An 18991-nucleotide genomic window follows, 5' to 3' on the forward strand; every position below is an offset into this window, starting at 1 on the left:
GGCCGAAGGGCCTGTTTGTGCTGTAGTGTTCTATAAACCAAGTGTCTGTGTTTCAATGGCAGTGAGGGAGCTGGATTAAAATCAGTAGAGATACAGTCAGTAACACAGAGTGCTGGGGAAGAGGGTTTACTGAGTGACAGTGTGAGGGAGCTGGATTAACATCAGTACAGATACAGTCAGTAACACAGGGTGCTGGGGGGAGAGAGAGGGGTTACTGAGTGACAGTGTGAGGGAGCTGGATTAACATCAGTACAGATACAGTAACACAGGGCGCTGGGGGAGAGGGGTTACTGAGTGACAGTGTGAGGGAGCTGGATTAACATCAGTAGAGACACAGACAGTAACACGGCACTGGAGGGAGAGGAGTTACTGAATGAGGGTGCTGGATTAACGTCAATATACAAACAGTACACTGTGTTACCAGGGAGAAGAGTTACTGAGTGACAGTGAGAGGGAGCTGTGTAAACATCAATATAGAAATACGGGCAGAAACCAGGCTAATATTCTAAGGTGTTGGCTCTTGTGGATCCATTGTAACTTCTCCCTCTGTCAATACAGACGCAGTGCGTGTTGGATGATGAACTGAGTCGAGGTCCATGTCCGGCCTCACCTGTTCCTGAACGGCAGCCCTCACTGAGATATCGACGGGTAAACAGCCCTGAGTCTGACAGGCTGTCGACAGCCGATGCCCGGGGAGATGGACTTGAGAAGCGGTGAGTGTTTCAGAATAGTGGCGGGGGGGACCTATAGATCTGCTGCAGAGAATTGAGAACCTGGTAGAGCAGCAGGAATATTCAGTCTGTCAGCTGGGTGTGAACAGCTAAAGGTGAACCAGTGTTAGAATGATCATTGTGTTCTTCACACTGTCCCACTGTCCCCATAGCCCTGTATCAATCCCCAAACTAATCCCACTGCCCCACTTTCTCCCTATAGCCCTGTATCAATCCCCAGACTAATCCCACTGCCCCGCTCTCTCCCCATAGCCCTGTATCAATCCCCAAACTAATCCCACTGCCCCACTTTCTCCCCATAGCCCTGTATCAATCCCCAAACTAATCCCACTGCCCTCGCTCTCTCCCCATAGGCCTGTATCAGTCCCCAAACTAATCCCACTGCCCTGCTCTCTCCCCATAGGCCTGTATCAATCCCCAAACTAATCCCACTGCCCTGCTCTCTCCCCATAGGCCTGTATCAATCCCAAACTAATCCCACTGCCCCACTCCGCTCCCCCCCGCCCCCATAGCCCTGTAGCAATCCCCAAACTAATCCCACTGCCCCGCGCTCTCCCCATAGCCCTGTATCAATCCCCAAACTAATGTCGCTACCCCTGCATTCTCTCAGTGGTGTATTGGGAGCTGGCTGTATTCAAATACAAAGTACAAAGAAAACTTCGGCCCTCCAAGGCTATGCAGATCATGATGTCCTAACTAAAAGAAAACTTTCTGCCCTTACTCGGTCCATATCCCTCTATTCCCTCCCTAGTCTTGTATCCATTCAGATGCCTCTTAAATGTTGCTAATGTGCCTGTGGTGAGGAATGGGTAAACTGCAACCTTCACTTTAAATCTAATTTGTACGTTAATCGAGTAGTCACCCGAGATATATAAAGGGGTTCCAGTTGGCACTGAGTGTTGGGTATGTATGGGGAGTTGTAAAAGAGAATAAGGTGAATTTGTGAAGAAAACTCGACAGACTGGAGGGGCTGATTGTGGACAAGTCCCCAGGACCGGATGGAATGCATCCGAGGGTTCTGAAAGAAATGGCGGAGGTGATAGTGGATGCCTTGGTGGTTATTTTCCAGACGTCGCTGGATTCCGGGGAAGTGCCGGAGGATTGGAAAACGGCTAATGTTACGACGTTGTTTAAGAAGGGTGCCAGGCAAAAGGCGGGGAATTATAGGCCAGTTAGTTTAACGTCTGTGGTAGGTAAAATGTTAGAATCCGTCATTAAGGAGGAAATTGCGAGGCATCTTGAAGGGAATTGCTTGATAGAGCAGACGCAGCACGGTTTCATTAAAGGGAAGTCGTGTCTGACAAATTTACTGGAGTTCTATGAGGATGTGTCTAGGGCGGTGGATAGAGGAGAGCCGGTGGATGTGGTCTTTCTGGATTTTCAGAAGGCGTTTGACAAAGTACCTCACAAGAGGTTATTGCAGAAGGTCGAGGGACATGGAGTTGGGGGTAGGGTGTTAGCGTGGACAGAGGATTGGTTGTCAAATAGGAGGCAGAGAGTGGGGGTCAACGGGTGCTATTCGGATTGGCGGATGGTGACTAGTGGAGTGCCCCAGGGGTCAGTGCTGGGGCCTCAGCTATTTACCATTTATATAGATGATCTGGAGGAGGGAGCCGAGTGTATGGTGTCGAAATTTGCTGATGACACCAAGATTGGGGGAACGGCAAATTGTGTGGAGGGTGTGGAGAGTCTGCAGAAGGATCTAGATAGGCTGGGTGAATGGGCCAGGAAATGGCAAATGGAATTTAATGTTGGCAAGTGTGAGGTGGTCCACTTTGGTAGGAAGAATGGTAGGAAGGACTATTACTTACGGGGCGAAAAACTGCAACAGGCGACGGTGCAGAGGGACCTCGGGATCCTTGTGCATGAGTCGCAAAAACCCAGCTTGCAGGTGCAGCATGTGGTCAGGAAGGCGAATGGGATGCTGGCCTTCATAGCGAGGGGGATTGAATATAAAAGTAGGGAGGTCTTGCTGCAGCTATATAGGGCATTGGTGAGGCTGCAGCTGGAGTACTGTGTGCAGTTTTGGGCGCTGTACTTATGCAAGGATATTTTGGCCTTGGAGGGAGTGCAGAGGAGGTTTACTAGGCTGATGCCGGAGTTGAGGGGGTTGAGCTATGAGGAGAGGCTGAATAAACTAGGCTTGTACTCGTTAGAGTTTAGAAGAATGAGGGGAGATCTCATTGAGATGTATAAGATGATGAATGGGATGGATAGGATAGAGGTGGAGAGACTCTTCCCGCTCAAAAAAGACAGTAGGACTAGGGGGCACAGCCTCAAGATAAAAGGGGGGCGGTTTAGAACGGAGTTGAGGAGGAACTTCTTCACTCAAAGGGTGGTGAATCTCTGGAATTCTCTGCCCTTTGAAGTGGTGGAGGCTACCTCGCTAAATATTTTTAAGATGCGGGTTGATGGGTTTTTGATAAGAGAGGGGATTAAGGGCTATGGGGAGAGGGCAGGAAAGTGGAACTGAGCAGCGACAGATCAGCCATGATCTTATTGAATGGCGGGGCAGGCTCGAAGGGCTAGATGGCCTACTCCTGCTCCTATTTCTTATGTTCTTATGTATTATCTTTTATTATTAAATTGCAACTGAGAGGTTTAACATCTGCTTCCTCCACCCTGTCTGGCAGTACATTCCAGGCACCCACCACTCTCAGTGTGAAAAACTTCCCCCGCACATCTCCTTTAAACTGTCCCCCTCTCACCTTGAACCTGTGCCCCCGTGTAAGTGACGCTTCCACCCTGGGGAAAAGCCTCTGACTATCCGCCCTATCTGTGCCTCTCATCATTTTGTAAACCTTTATCAGGTCTCCCCTCAGCCTCCGTCTTACTGAAAACAGTTTATTCAAGCTCCTTCATCAGTCACTTGATGAAGGAGCAGTGCTTCGAAAGCTCATGATTCCAAATTGTTGGACTTTAACCTGTTGAGAGCCTTCTTACAATGCGCACTCCAGTCCAATGCCAGCATCTCCACATCATATATTCCTAAAGGGTTTTGTCTGTCTTGCTTCCTTTTTCCTTTGGACTAAGCTATTGGGCTGCTGAGTTTACTGTGAACGGTGAGAATGTTGTATGTTGTTTTTGGATGTGTAATATCTCAAAGGGCAGTGACGTTGAGCCGACAGTTCAGCTGTTTGATGTGCTGAGGTCCATGTGTTATCTGATCAGTGGTAGATTGTCATGGCTGTGTGCTAACTTGGTGTCTGCTGAGATTGTGAAGCATGATAAATGTTAGTGTTTACTTTGTGACATGAAGTGTTGACATGTTTCAGATCACGGATGGACTATATGGGATCTCCCTCACGACAGGTCTACTCCTCACAACAAGCACAGATGTTGTCAGTGAACACAGGACATGGTGTAGGTGAGAAGCAGTGCAGTGGAAAGATGGAGGCCTCTGCCTCGGTGGAACACGAGGCTCTGAGTACAGCCTTTCGATCAGTGCCTCTCGCTGAGGAGGAAGACTTTGACAGTAAAGATTGGGTCATTATTGACAGGACTGAACTCAAAGATTTCCATCCTGGCGTGGAGGCCAGCTCATCAGGAACAACAGACGAGGAGCCAGAGGAATTGCGCCCACTGGAGGGAGCAGAGGCAGCAACCAGACCCAAGAACCAGGAGGTGAAGGTGAAGGGAGATCAGGATAGTGTGCACAGAGAGAGTATGAGACCACCTCGGGCACCAAGCCCTGGACGCTCACCATTACACCATTCGCAACCAGCTCCCCACTGCAGGAGGAGAGACTCTGACCTCTCCGGCTCAGAGCCACAGGTGAGTACTGGAAATAGTGGGCACTGGCAGGGTGGGCACTGACACCTGGCACAGAGGGAAGGGCTAATCCCACTCAGGAGCCCAGCGCCATCTCACTGCATTCTCCTACCCCCATCCATGCCTGCACGGTGCCCCTCCCCATCTGTGCCCGCACTGTGCCCCTGCCCATGCAGGCCCATGCTGCACCCCCTGCCCACACCATGTGTGCGCTGCACCGTCGCCTGCCCCCTCCCCCCAGGCCCGCGCCGCCCCTGCCCCCGCTCGCGCCGCCTCCTCCCCCGCCCCCAGGCTCACGCTGCACCCTGCCCTGCCCCGTCCCGCCCCTGTTTTGGATTTGGGGGGTGGGGGTGGCGGGGATGTGAGCTGCAGCATATGTGACCTTCCCCTGGCTGGGTGCAATTGTTGGCAGTGACCCAGTTGGAGCTAGCAGTGTTGATTTGAGGGGTTTGGGTTATCAGTGAATGTAGTGGGTGTGTTTTTGCAGCTCCAGGTAGATGTGAGTGGCTTCATTCTGTTTCTGACTGACTGAGTGAGATGGATTGGTGTTGGACAGCCAGCCCACGGTCACTCATGGTCAGTGTTTTGTTCTTTGGGTGAATTCAGGCTGCTGACCTAGAATGGAACTCGGGTCCCTGGGCCAGCTCACTGAGCATTCGTATTCTCACCTCTTGTGCCTCTGACTGTGGCCTCGGCCTGGGTTTGTCTTTCAGTTTGAGGAGGGGGACCCGGACCAGCTAGCGCATCATTCCATCCCGCGATACAGCCCTCTCAGGAGACTGGCTTCCTCTGTGTTTTCCTCCTCATCTCTGGACACTGAGCACTACCCTCACCCCAGCAGTACCTTCCTGCAGAGGAGTCGCTCAGCAGAGAGCAGCCCAGCACGCATGCCACCTTCGTCACGGAGACACATGCCCCTGATCCCGGGCAGCCACCGGATGATGCCCTCCGTCCTACGTATTTCACGAACACAGCTGCAGCAAGTGTGGGCTCGCTTTGTGTCCAAGAGCTGACCCGGGGTGCTGGGGTCAAGGAGGGGCGGGGGGGCAAGAGGAGCTGACCAAATTCTGGGGGCTCCAGTGGGGTTCAGCAACAACTAACGGCAATAATGTGAAGCTGCCTAATCCTGGCCCCCAGCAGACAGTTTACACAGACGCTTCTATCTGCATGTTTCACAGACTGAGTTCAGAGTCGTTATGCAATGTATAGATTCTATATGATATCTGGTTTCAATATACTGTGTGTTAAGCACACTGGGCCATCAGCACAATGCACTCCAGTGACCCACCCCAGTCTCTGAGTGATTTCCCCAGCCCCCCGATCTCCGAGCGACCCGCCCCGGCCTATGAGTGATCTCTGTAGGTCCCTTACAGTCACGAACAGGAAAATTCCTAATGGGGAATAAAGAAATGGCCAAGGAATTAAATTTGTACTTCAGTCTTCACAGAGGAAGACATGAATAATGTACAAGTTCTGAGAGAAACAAGTTTAGTGAGGAGCTGAAGGAAATCAGCATTAATAGAGAAATGGTTTTGGGGAAATTGATGAGACTGAAGGTGGATAAATCTCTAGGTCCTGATAATCTTCATCCCAGAGTACTTCAGGAAGTGGCTCTGGAAATAGTAGAGTCATAGAACATAGAACACTACAGCACAAACAGGCCCTTCGGCCCACAAGTTGCACCCTACCTACCAGGCCTATCTATAACCCTCAATCCCACTAAATCCCATGTACTCATCATAGAGTTCTACAGCATGGAAACAGACCCTTTGGCCCAACTTGTCCATGACGCCATTATTGTTTTAAACCCCGAAGCTAGTCCCAATTGCCCCATATCCCTCTATACCCATCATACCCATGTAACTGTTTAAATGCATTTAGAAAAAACAAAATTGTACCCGTCTCTACTACTACCTCTGGCAGTTTGTTCCAGGCAGTCACCACCCTCTGGGGGAAAAAATGGCCCCTCTGGACCCTTTTGTATCTCTCCCCTCTCACCTTAAACCTCTGCCCTCTAGTTTTAGACTCCCCTACCTTTGGGAAAAGATATTGACTATCTATCTGATCTGTGCCCCTCATTATTTTATAGACCTCTATACGATCACCCCTCAGCCTCCTACACTCCAGAGGGAAAATGTCCCAGTCTATCCAGCCTCTCCTTATAACTCAATCCATCAAGTCCCGGTAGCATCCTAGTAAATCTTTTCTGCACTCTTTCTAGTTTAATAATATCCTTTCTATAATAGGGTGACCAGAACTGTACACAGTATTCCAAGTGTGGCCTTACCAATGTCTTGTACAACTTCAACAAGACGTCCCAACTCCTGTATTCAATGTTCTGACCAATGAAACCAAGCATGCCGAATGCCGCCTTCACCACTCTGTCCACCTGTGACTCCACTTTCAAGGAGCTATGAACCTGTACCCCTAGATCTCTTTGTTCTGTAACTCTCCCCAATGCCCTACCATTAACTGAGTAACTCCTGCCCTGGTTCAATCTACCAAAATACATCACCTCACATTTATCTAAATTAAACTCAAAGAGCAAAGAACAAAATCAGCCCGGGAAACAGGCCCTTCGGCCCAACGAGCCTGCGCCGCCATCTCAACACCACCAGTCCCCCTCTTTCCTCCCCACGACCCCTGTCTAATGTTTTGTGATGTGGATGTGCCGGCGTTGAATGTTTTATGGCCATCCAGATTGAGGGAAACTGATTTAGGGACAATTTATTCCTGCCAATCAGCCTAACAGCACATCTTTGGGTTGTGGGAGGAAACCGGAGCACCCGGAGAAAACCCATGCAAGCATGGGGAGAATGCGCAAACTCCCACAGACACCGGCCCAAATCCAGGTGTCTGCACAGCAATCAGCGATAGTCACTGAGCTGTCGTCTTGCCCAGTATCTTGTCCAGTTTAGGCACACACTAACGACATGAAGCACTAGGCCAATCCCGAACAACCAAGAGCAGCCCCAGTACGACCCATCTCGTGTATGCCCCTTGTTGGACATGAGATGGACCGACTTAAAACCTGTGAATGAAAAGAGAAAAACATTATTATCATACCATACCCATTTACCTTACCAGGGACGCCCCAATGCTAATGACCCTTATTTAAAACAATCTCCTATATCCACCCATCTCCAACCCAGTCATGTGCCTGTCTAAGTTACTCCTAAATGGCTCTAGCGTGTTTGCCTCCACCACCTTACTTGGCAGAGCATTCCATACCCCCACTACCCTCTGTGTGAAAAACCTCCCTCTAATATCTGTGTTGTACCTCTCCCCCCTCACCTTAAGTCCATGGCCCCCTGTCCTACATGTCTCTATCATAGGAAATATCTTACCTCTGTTCACTCTATCTATACCCTTCATAATCTTATATACCTCTATTAGATCCCCCCTCAGTCGGCGTCTTTCAAGGGAAAAGAGCCCCAATTTATTAAATCTTTCCTCATACCCCAGTCCTTCCATACCAGGCAACATCCTGGTAAACCTCCTCTGCACTCTCTCCAGAGTCTCCACGTCCTTCCGGTAGTAAGGCGACCAGAACTGGACGCAGTACTCCAAATGCGGCCTATCCAACGTTCTGTACAACTGCAACATTAGACTCCAGCTCTTATACCCCTTCCTATAAAGGCTAACATACCATAGGCTTTCTTCACCATACTCTCCACTTGCACTGCCACCTTCAAAGACTTGTGCACTTGCACCCCCAGGTCTCGCTGCGATTCTATACTCCTTACAGGCTTACCCTTTATCATATAACTTCCCCCTACATTATTCCGGCCAAAATGCATCACCTCACATTAATCCGGATTAAACTCTATTTGCCATGTATCTGCCCAATCAACCAGCCTATCAATATCCCGCTGTATTGCCAGACACTGCTCCTCACTGCCCGCCAATCCAGCCATCTTGGTGTCATCAGCAAATTTGCTGATCACACCACCTACTCCCTCTTCCAAATCATTTATATACACTACAAAGAGAAGAGGTCCCAGTACCGAGCCCTGTGGCACACCACTAGTGACAGACCTCCAGCTAGAAAAGGACCCCTCCACTACTACTCTCTGACTCCTCTTTGCAAGCCAGTTCTCTACCCATCTAGATACCTGACCACATATCCCATGAGCTTTAATCTTCTGTACCAACCTACCATGAGGGACTTTGTCAAACGCCTTACTGAAATCCATATAGACAACATCAACGGCTTGTCCTTCATCGACCGTTTTTGTCACCTCCTCAATGAATTCTACCAGATTTGTAAGGCAAGACTTCCCCTTGACAAAGCCATGCTGCGTATCCTTATCAGATTGCAACGCTCTAAGTGCGCATACATCCTATCCCTAAGAATCCTCTCCATCAACTTACCTACCACTGACGTTAAGCTCACCGGCCTATAGTTACCCGGGCTATCCCTCCTACCCTTTTTAAACAACGGTACCACGTTCGCTATCCTCCAGTCCTCTGGGACCTCACCTGTGTCCAAAGAAGAGACAAAGATTTGCGTCAGAGGCCCAGCAATCTCATCCCTCGCCTCTCTAAGCAGCCTAGGATAAATGCAATTGGGCCCCGGAGATTTGTCAGTTTTAATGCCATCTAAAAGCCCTAACACTTCTTCCCTTGTAATGGATAGATCTTTCAATTGGTCTACTGCTCCCTCAGTGACTGTACTAGACATCAAGCCCCTCTCCTTCGTGAATACCGACGCAAAGTATTCATTCAGGATCTCCCCCATTCCCTCTACCTCAAAGCACAATTCCCCACGTCTGTCCCTGAGAAGACCTATTTTACCCCAGCCACCCTTTTGTTCTTAAGATAGGAGTAAAACGCCTTTGGATTCTCCTTAACCCTACCTGCCAAAGCCATCTCATGCCCCCTCTTTGCTCTTCTAACTCCCCGTTTGAGATCCCTCCTACTCTCTCTGTATTCCTCCAACGCTCTCTCCGTTCCCAGCTGCTTAGACCTGACATACATAGAACATAGAACATTACAGCGCAGTACAGGCCCATCAGCCCACGATGTTGCGCCGACCAGTTAAAAAGCAATGATCCTCTAACCGAAACCAATCCCTTACCATCCATAAACCTATCCACGGATCTCTTAAACGCCCCCAAACTAGGCACATTTACAACTGCAGCAGGCAGGGCATTCCAATCCCTCACCACCCTCTGGGTAAAGAACCTACCCCTGACTTCCGTCCTATAACTGCCACCCCTTAATTTAAAGCTATGCCCCCTCGTGCTAGCTTTCTCCATCCGAGGAAAAAGGCTATCACTGTCCACCCTATCTAAACCTCTAATCATCTTATATGTTTCAATAAGGTCCCCTCTTAGCCGCCGCCTTTCTAACGAAAACAACCTCAAATAAGAACATAATAAGAACATAAGAAATAGGAGCAGGAGTAGGCCAACTAGCCCCTCGAGCCTGCCCCGCCATTCAATAAGATCATGGCTGATCTGTCGTGGCTCAGTTCCACTTTCCCACCCTCTCCCCATAACCCTTAATCCCCTCTCATCAAAAACCCATCAACCCGCGTCTTAAAAATATTTAGCGAGGCAGCCTCCACCACTTCAACGGGCAGAGAATTCCAGAGATTCACCACCCTTTGAGTGAAGAAGTTACTCCTCAACTCCGTTCTGAACCGCCCCCCCTTTATCTTGAGGCTGTGCCCTCTAGTCCTGCTATCCTTTCTGAGCGGGAAGAGTCTCTCCACCTCTATCCTATCCATCCCATTCATCATCTTATACGTCTCAATGAGATCTCCCCTCATTCTTCTAAACTCTAATGAGTACAAGCCTAATTTATTCAGCCTCTCCTCATAGCTCAACTCCCTCAACTCCAGCATCAGCCTAGTAAACCTCCTCTGCACTCCCTCCAAGGCCAAAATATCCTTGCGTAAGTGCGGCGCCCAAAACTGCGCACAGTACTCCAGCTGCGGCCTCACCAATGCCCTATACAGCTGCAGCAAGACCTCCCTACTTTTATATTCAAAGAACAAAGAACAACCCAGCACGGGAAACAGGCCCTTCGGCCCAACAAGCCCGCGCCGCCGCATCACCCTACACCTATTCTACCCTGCGTGTCTACGAATAGAACCCCTGACTTAGCCAGATTCAGGGGAGAATAGTGTCAATTTGGTAAATTCAGTCCCCCTCGCGATGCAGGCCAGCATCCCATTCGCCTTCCTGACCACCTGCTGCACCTGCAAGCTGGGTTTTTGCGACTCATGCACAAGGACCCTGAGGTCCCTCTGCACCGTCGCCTGCTGCAGTTTTTCTCCACGTAAGTAATAATCCTTCCTACCATTATTCCTACCAAAGTGGACCACCTCGCACTTGCCAACATTAAATTCCATTTGCCAGTTCCTGGCCCATTCGCCCAGCCTATCTAGATCCTTCTGTAGACTCTCCCCACCCTCCGCACAATTTGCCTTTCCACCAATTTTGGTGTCATCAGCAAATTTCGACACCCTACACTCGGTTCCCTCCTCCAGATCATCTATATAAATGGTAAATAGCTGAGGCCCCAGCACCGACCCCTGGGGCACTCCACTAGTCACCAACCGCCAATCCGAATAGCACCCATTGACCCCCACTCTCTGCCTCCTATTTGACAACCAGTCCTCTATCCACGCTAACACCCTACCCCCAACTCCATGCCCCCTGACCTTCTGCAATAACCTCTTGTGAGGTACCTTGTCAAACGCCTTCTGAAAATCAAGAAAGACCACATCCACCGGCTCTCCTCTATCCACCGCCCTAGACACATCCTCATAGAACTCCAGTAAATTTGTCAGACACGACTTCCCTTTAATGAAACCGTGCTGCGTCTGCTCTATCAAGCAGTTCCCCTCAAGATGCCTCGCTATTTCCTCCTTGATGACGGATTCTAACATTTTACCTACAACATAAGAACATAAGAACATAAGAAATAGGAGCAGGAGTAGGCCATCTGGCCCTTCGAGCCTGCCCCGCCATTCAATAAGATCATGGCTGATCTGTCGTGGCTCAGTTCCACTTTCCCGCCCTCTCCCCATAACCCTTAATCCCCTCTCTTATCAAAAACCCATCAACCCGCTTCTTAAAAATATTTAGCGAGGCAGCCTCCACCACTTCAACGGGCAGAGAATTCCAGAGATTCACCACCCTTTGAGTGAAGAAGTTCCTCCTCAACTCCGTTCTGAACTGCCCCCCCTTTATCTTGAGGCTGTGCCCCCTAGTCCTACTGTCTTTTTTGAGCGGGAAGAGTCTTTCCACCTCTATCCTATCCATCCCATTCATCATCTTATACGTCTCAATGAGATCTCCCCTCATTCTTCTAAACTCTAACGAGTACAAGCCTAGTTTATTCAGCCTCTCCTCATAGCTCAACCCCCTCAACTCCGGTATCAGCCTAGTAAACCTCCTCTGCACTCCCTCCAAGGCCAAAATATCCTTGCGCAGGTGCGGCGCCCAAAACTGCACACAGTACTCCAGCTGCGGCCTCACCAATGCCCTATACAGCTGCAGCAAGACCTCCCTACTTTTATATTCAATCCCCCTCGCTATGAAGGCCAGCATCCCATTCGCCTTCCTGACCACCTGCTGCACCTGCAGGCTGGGTTTTTGCGACTCATGCACAAGGACCCCGAGGTCCCTCTGCACCGTCGCCTGCTGCAGTTTTTCGCCACGTAAGTAATAGTCCTTCCTACCATTCTTCCTACCAAAGTGGACCACCTCACACTTGCCAACATTAAATTCCATTTGCCATTTCCTGGCCCATTCGCCCAGCCTATCTAGATCCTTCTGCAGACTCTCCACACCCTCCGCACAATTTGCCTTTCCCCCAATCTTGGTGTCATCAGCAAATTTCGACACCCTACACTCGGTTCCCTCCTCCAGATCATCTATATAAATGGTAAATAGCTGAGGCCCCAGCACCGACCCCTGGGGCACTCCACTAGTCACCAACCGCCAATCCGAATAGCACCCATTGACCCCCACTCTCTGCCTCCTATTTGACAACCAATCCTCTATCCACGCTAACACCCTACCCCCAACTCCATGTCCTCTGACCTTCTGCAGTAACCTCTTGTGAGGTACCTTATCAAACGCCTTCTGAAAATCCAGAAAGACCACATCCACCGGCTCTCCTCTATCCACCGCCCTAGACACATCCTCATAGAACTCCAGTAAATTTGTCAGACACGACTTCCCTTTAATGAAACCGTGTTGCGTCTGCTCTATCAAGCAATTCCCTTCAAGATGCCTCGCAATTTCCTCCTTAATGACGGATTCTAACATTTTACCTACCACAGACGTTAAACTAACCGGCCTGTAATTCCCCGCCTTTTGCCTGGCACCCTTCTTAAACAACGGCGTAACATTAGCCGTTTTCCAATCCTCCGGCACTTCCCCGGAATCCAGCGACGTCTGGAAAATAACCACCAAGGCATCCACTATCACCTCCGCCATTTCTTTCAGAACCCTCGGATGCATTCCATCCGGTCCTGGGGACTTGTCCACAATCAGCCCCTCCAGTCTGTCGCGCACCACCTCTCTAGTAACAGTAATGTCATTAAGACCCTCCAGTCCTACCACCTTTCCATCTCTAACATCCGGCAAATTATTCACGTCCTCCTCCGTGAAGACAGAAACAAAAAAGTTATTCAAGACCTCAGCCATATCCCCATCCCCTACCACTAAGTCCCCCTTCTCATCCTCTAAGAGACCAACGTTCACCCTTGCCAGCCTCTTCCTTTTTATATATTTATAAAAACTCTTGCTATCCTTTTTTATATTAAGTGCTAGCCCAGCTTCATAGTTTCTCCTACCCTTCTTTATCAACTTCTTTGTCAATCTTTGTTGACATTTAAATCCCTCAGTCTCTCCTCATAGGACCTCCCCTCCATACCAGGCAACATCCTGGTAAACCTCCTCTGCACCCTCTCCAAAGCCTCCACATCCTTTCTATAATGTGGGGACCAGAACTGCACACAATACTCCAAGTGCGGCCGCACCAGAGTTTTGTACAGTTGCAACATGACGCTGCGGCTCCTAAATTCAATCCCCCTACCAATAAACGCCAAGACACCGTATGCCTTCCTAACAACCCTATCTACTTGATTCCCAACTTTCAGGGATCTATGTACACATACACCTAGATCCCTCTGTTCGTCCACACTATTCAGAGTCCTACCGTTAGCCCTATACTCTACATATCTGTTATTCCTGCCAAAGTGAATTACCTCACACTTTTCTGCATTAAACTCCATCTGCCACCTCTCGGCCCAGCTCTGTAACTTGTCCAAGTCTCCCTGTAAACTAAGACACCCTTCCTCACAATCTACCACACCTCCGACTTTGGTGTCATCAGCAAATTTACTAATCCACCCAACTATACCCTCATCCAGATCATTTATAAAAATTACAAACAGCAGTGGCCCCAAAACAGATCCCTGAGGCACACCACTCGTAACTGAACTCCATGACGAATACTTACCATCAACCACCACCCTCTGTCTCCTATCCGCTAGCCAATTCCTGATCCAATTACCTAAATCACCCTCAATCCCATACATCTGCATTTACTGCAGAAGCCTACCATGGTGAACCTTATCAAACGCCTTACTAAAGTCCATATATACCACGTCAACTGCCTTACCCCCATCCACCTCTTTGGTCACTTTCTCAAAAAACTCAATAAGGTTAGTAAGGCACGACCTACCCTCCACAAAACCATGCTGACTATCTCCAATCAATTCATTACTCTCCAAATAACTATAAATCCTATCCCTAATAATTTTTTCTAAAACCTTACCCAGAACAGAAGTAAGACTCACCGGTCTATAATTCCCAGGGAAGTCTCTGTTCCCCTTCTTAAACAATGGGACAACATTCGCTATCCTCCAATCCTCTGGCACTATACCAATGACCAACAACAACCTGAAGATCAGAGCCAGAGGCTCTGCAATCGCCTCTCTTGCCTCCCAGAGAATCCTAGGGTAAATCCCGTCCGGCCCAGGGGACTTATCTATTTTCAAACCCTCAAGAATATCTAGCACATCCTCCTTATCAACTGCAATACTGTCCAGTTTACAACCCTGTAACCCAATGTTCTCCACAGCTACATTTATGTCCCCCTGCGTGAACACCGAAGAGAAATATTGGTTCAATGCCTCTCCAATCTCTTCCGGTTCCACACACAAATTCCCACTGCTGTCTCTAACTGGCCCCAATCATGCCCTAACCAACCTTCTGTTCTTAACATATCTATAGAACGCCTTAGGATTCTCCTTAATCCTATCAGCCAAAGTCTTCTCATGTCCTCTTTTAGCCCTTCTTAACTCACTCTTTAACTCCCTCCTAGCCAATCTAAAGCTTTCTAGTGTACTACCTGAGCCCTCAAGTCTCATCCGGACATAAGCCTCCTTTTTCTTTTTAACCAGCGAACCAACTTTCATAGTGCACCACGGTTCCCTAGCTCGACCAATTCCTCCATGCCTGACAGGGACATACATATCAAGGACTCGCAGTAGCTGCTCCTTGAAAAAACTCCACATTTCGGACGTTCCGAGACCCTGTAGTCTCCTAGTCCAACCTATGCTTCCTAATTCTCTCCTAATAGCCTCATAATTACCCTTCCCCCAGCTAAAACTACTGACCCGAGGTTCATGCCTATCCCTTTCCATCACTAAGGTGAACGTAACTGAATTGTGGTCACTATCACCAAAATGCACACCAACTTCCAAGTCTAGCACCTGGTCTGGCTCATTTCCCAGCACCAAATCCAATATAGCCTCACCTCTAGTTGGCCTGTCAACATACTGAGTCAAAAAACCTTCCTGCACGCTTTGTACAAAAACTGACCCCTCTAATGAGCTTGAGCTATAGCTATTCCAATCAATATTAGTAAAGTTAAAGTCCCCCATAACAATTACCCTATTACTTTCACTCCTAACCAGGATTGTCTCCGCAATCCTTTCCTCAACCTCTCTAGAACTTTTAGGAGGTCTATAAAAGACTCCCAACAGGGTGACCTCTCCTCTCCTATTTCTAATCTCAGCCCATACTACCTCAACAGACAAGTCCTCATCAAACTTCCTCTCTGACACTGTGATACAATCCTTGACTAATAATGCTACCCCTCCCCCCCTTCTACCTCCTTCTCTACTCCTACTGAAGCATTTGAACCCCGGGACCTGCAACAACCATTCCTGACCCTGCTCTATCCATGTCTCTGAAATGGCCACAACATCAAAGTCCCAGGTACTGATCCACGCTGCAAGTTCATCCACTTTATTGCGAATACTCCTCGCATTAAAGTATACGCATTTCAAACCCTGCTCCGTTTCACCCCCACGATGCCGTGCATTTCAGTCCCCATCTATGCCCCCCTCACTTTCACCCCTGCTACTCAGGATCCCACCCCCCCTCTGAATCAGTTTACGCCTCTCGTTTCTTCCTAACCAGGTCTTCTCTATCTCTAGTAATCCACGGTTCCCTAATCCTACCTTTCCCATCCTTTCTCCTAACCGGCACATGCCTTTCCTGCACCCTTTGCAGTTTTCCCTTGAAAGACTCCCACATGCCTAACGTGGTCTTGCCTTCCAACAGCCTATCCCAGTCTGTATCCCTAAGCCCCTGCCTAATCCGGCTGTATCTAGCCTTCCCCCAATTTAGCACCCTTCCCTTAGGACAGCTCTCGTCTTTTTCCATTCGTATCCTAAAGTAGACAGAGTTGTGGTCACTATTAGCCACATGTTCGCCTACCACAACCTCAACCACCTGACCCGGCTCATTTCCCAGAACTAAATCCAGTATCGCCCCCTCTCTAGTCGGGCTATCTACATACTGTTGCAAGGATCCTTCCAATACACATCTTACAAATTCCTCCCCGTCCGAACCCCCAGCTCTAGGCACCTTCCAATCCACCCCAGGGAGATTAAAATCTCCCGCTACAACAATCTGCCATTTGTCAGCCCACTGGCCCAATTGATCAAGATCCCATTGCAATCGGAGATAACTTTCTTCACTGTCCATTATGCCACCAATCTTGGTGTCATCTGCAAACTTACTAACCATGTCCCCTATATTCTCATCCAAATCATTAATATAAATGACAAATAACAGTGGACCCAGCACTGATCCCTGAGGCACACCGCTGGTCACAGGTCTCCAGTCTGAAAGACAACCCTCTACAACCACCCTCTGGCTTCTGTCATAATCAGGCAGTCATGTATAATCAGACAAAGTCGGTGTGGATTTGCAGAGTAAATTGGGATGGCACAGTGGTTAGCACTGCTGCTTCACAGTGCCAGGGACCCAGGTTCAATTCGGGCCTCGGTCGCTGTGTGTGAAATTTTCACATTCTTTCAGTGTCTGCGAGTGTTTCCTCTGGATACTCTGATTTCCTCCCAAGGTCCAAAGATGTGTGGCTTAGGTGGATTGGCCATGCTAAATTGCCCCATTAGTGCCTGGGGGACTAGCTAGGGTAAATGCATGGGGTTAGGGGATAGGACTTGGTTGGGATTGTGGTTGGTGCAGACTTGATGAGCTGATTGGCCTCTTTCTGCATTGTAGGGATTCTATGAAAGGGAAACCACGCTTGACAAATCTATTGGAATTCTTTGCGGACGTAACTAGTAGAGTTAACGGAGGAGAACCAGTGGGTATGATTTATTTAGACTTTCAGAAGGCTTGGGGGGTAATATACTGAGATGGATAGAAAACTGGTTGGCAGAGAGGAAACAGAGTAGGAATTAATGGGTACTTTTCAAATTGACCGGCAGTAACTAGTGGGGGTGCCACAGGGATTGGTGCTGGGACCCCTGCTATCCACAATATATAGAATCATAGAATCCTACAGTGCAGAAAGAGGCCATTTGGCCCATTTACTCTGCACCAACCACAATGCCACCCAGGCCCTATCCCCATATCCCTACATGTTTTCCCACTAACCCCTCTAACCTATGCATCCTGAGACACTAAGGGACAATTTAGAATGGCCAATAAACCTAATCCGCACATCTTTGGACGGTGGAAGAAAACCGGAGCACCCGGAGGAAACCCACACTGACACGGGGAGAATGTGCAAACTCAACACAGACAGTGACCCGAGCCGAGAATCGAACCCAGGTCCCTGGAGCTGTGAAGCAGTAGTGCTCACCACTGTGCTACCATGCCGCCCATAATGATTTGGATGAGGGAACAAAATGTAACATCTCAAGGTTTGTAGACGATACTAAGTTGGGTGGGAGGGTGAACTGTGACGAGGATGCAGAGATCCTTCAGAATGATCTGGACAGGTTGGGTGAGTGGGTAAATCAATGGCAGATGCAGTATAATTTGGATAAATGTGAGGTTATTCACTTAAGAAGCAAAAACAAGGCAGCAGATTACTACCTGAGTGGGTGTAAATTGGGAGAGGGGAGTGTGCAGAGGGACCTGGGTGTCCTTGTGCACCAGTCACTGAAGGTAAGCATGCGGGTGCAGCAGGCGGTAAAGAAGGTAAATGGTTTGTTGGCTTTCATTGTGAGAGGTTTTGAGTACAGGAGCAGGGATGTGTTGTTGTGATTATACAGGGGCCTTGGTGAGGCCACACCTAGAGTATTGTGTACAGTTTTGGTCTCCTTTTCTGAGGAAGGATGTTCTTGCTCTCGAGGGAGCACAGCGAGGGTTTACCAGGCTGATTCCGGAACTGATATATGGGGAGAGATATCCTAACTGTTAGGATATTGTATTCGTTGGAGTTCAGATGAATGAGGGGGGTTCTCAGAAACTTATAAAATTCTAACTGGACTAGGCAGGGTACAAAGAACAAAGAAAATTACAGCACAGGAACTTGTGGGCTGAAAGGCCTGCTTGTGTTGTAGTGTTCTATGTTGTAGGAACAGGCCCTTCGGCCCTCCAAGCCTGCACCGACCGTGCTGCCCGACTTAACTAAACCCCCTACCCTTCCGGGGACCATATCCCTCTATTCCCATCCTATTCATGTATTTGTCAAGACGCCCCTTAAAAGTCACTACCATATCCGCTTCCACTCCCTCCCCCGGCAACAAGTTCCAGGTACCCACTACTTTATGTATAAAAAAAATCTCCCCCCGTACATCTCCTTTAAACCTTGCCCCTCGCACCTTAAACCCGTGTCCCCTAGTAATTGACTCTTCCACCCTGGGAAAAAGCTTCTGACTATCCACTCTGTCCATGGCCCTCAATCTTGTAGACTTCCATCAGGTCACCCTCTCAATCTGTCAGTCCAGTGAGACCAAACTGAGTTTCTCCAACCTCTCCTCAGAGCTAATGCCATCCATACCAGGCAACATCCTGGTAAATCTTTTCTGTATCCTCTCCAAAACCTCTACATCCATCTGGTAGTGTGGCGACCAGAATTGAACACTATATTCCAAATGTGGCCTAACTAAGGTTCTATAAAGCTGCAATATGACTTGCTAGTTTTTAAACTCAGTGCCCCGGCCGATAAAGGCAAGCATGCCGCATACCTTC

General features: G+C 48.9%; 1 protein-coding gene across 1 annotated transcript in view; it reads left to right on the top strand.

Annotated features, from left to right (window-relative positions):
- The window catches only part of LOC145337677 (tau-tubulin kinase 1-like), a 145552-nt gene that overhangs the window by 88420 nt on the left and 38141 nt on the right, over nucleotides 1–18991 (top strand). The window contains exons 11-13 of the mRNA XM_080182501.1: nucleotides 559–713; nucleotides 4007–4505; nucleotides 5216–5485. Of these exons, the coding sequence (XP_080038627.1) occupies nucleotides 559–713; nucleotides 4007–4505; nucleotides 5216–5485 (924 nt within the window). The remainder of the gene's footprint in view (nucleotides 1–558; nucleotides 714–4006; nucleotides 4506–5215; nucleotides 5486–18991) is intronic.

The sequence above is a fragment of the Carcharhinus amblyrhynchos genome, unplaced genomic scaffold (genome assembly GCF_965287045.1).
Source record: "Carcharhinus amblyrhynchos unplaced genomic scaffold, sCarAmb.v2.hapA scaffold_58, whole genome shotgun sequence".
Lineage (NCBI taxonomy): Eukaryota > Metazoa > Chordata > Chondrichthyes > Carcharhiniformes > Carcharhinidae > Carcharhinus > Carcharhinus amblyrhynchos.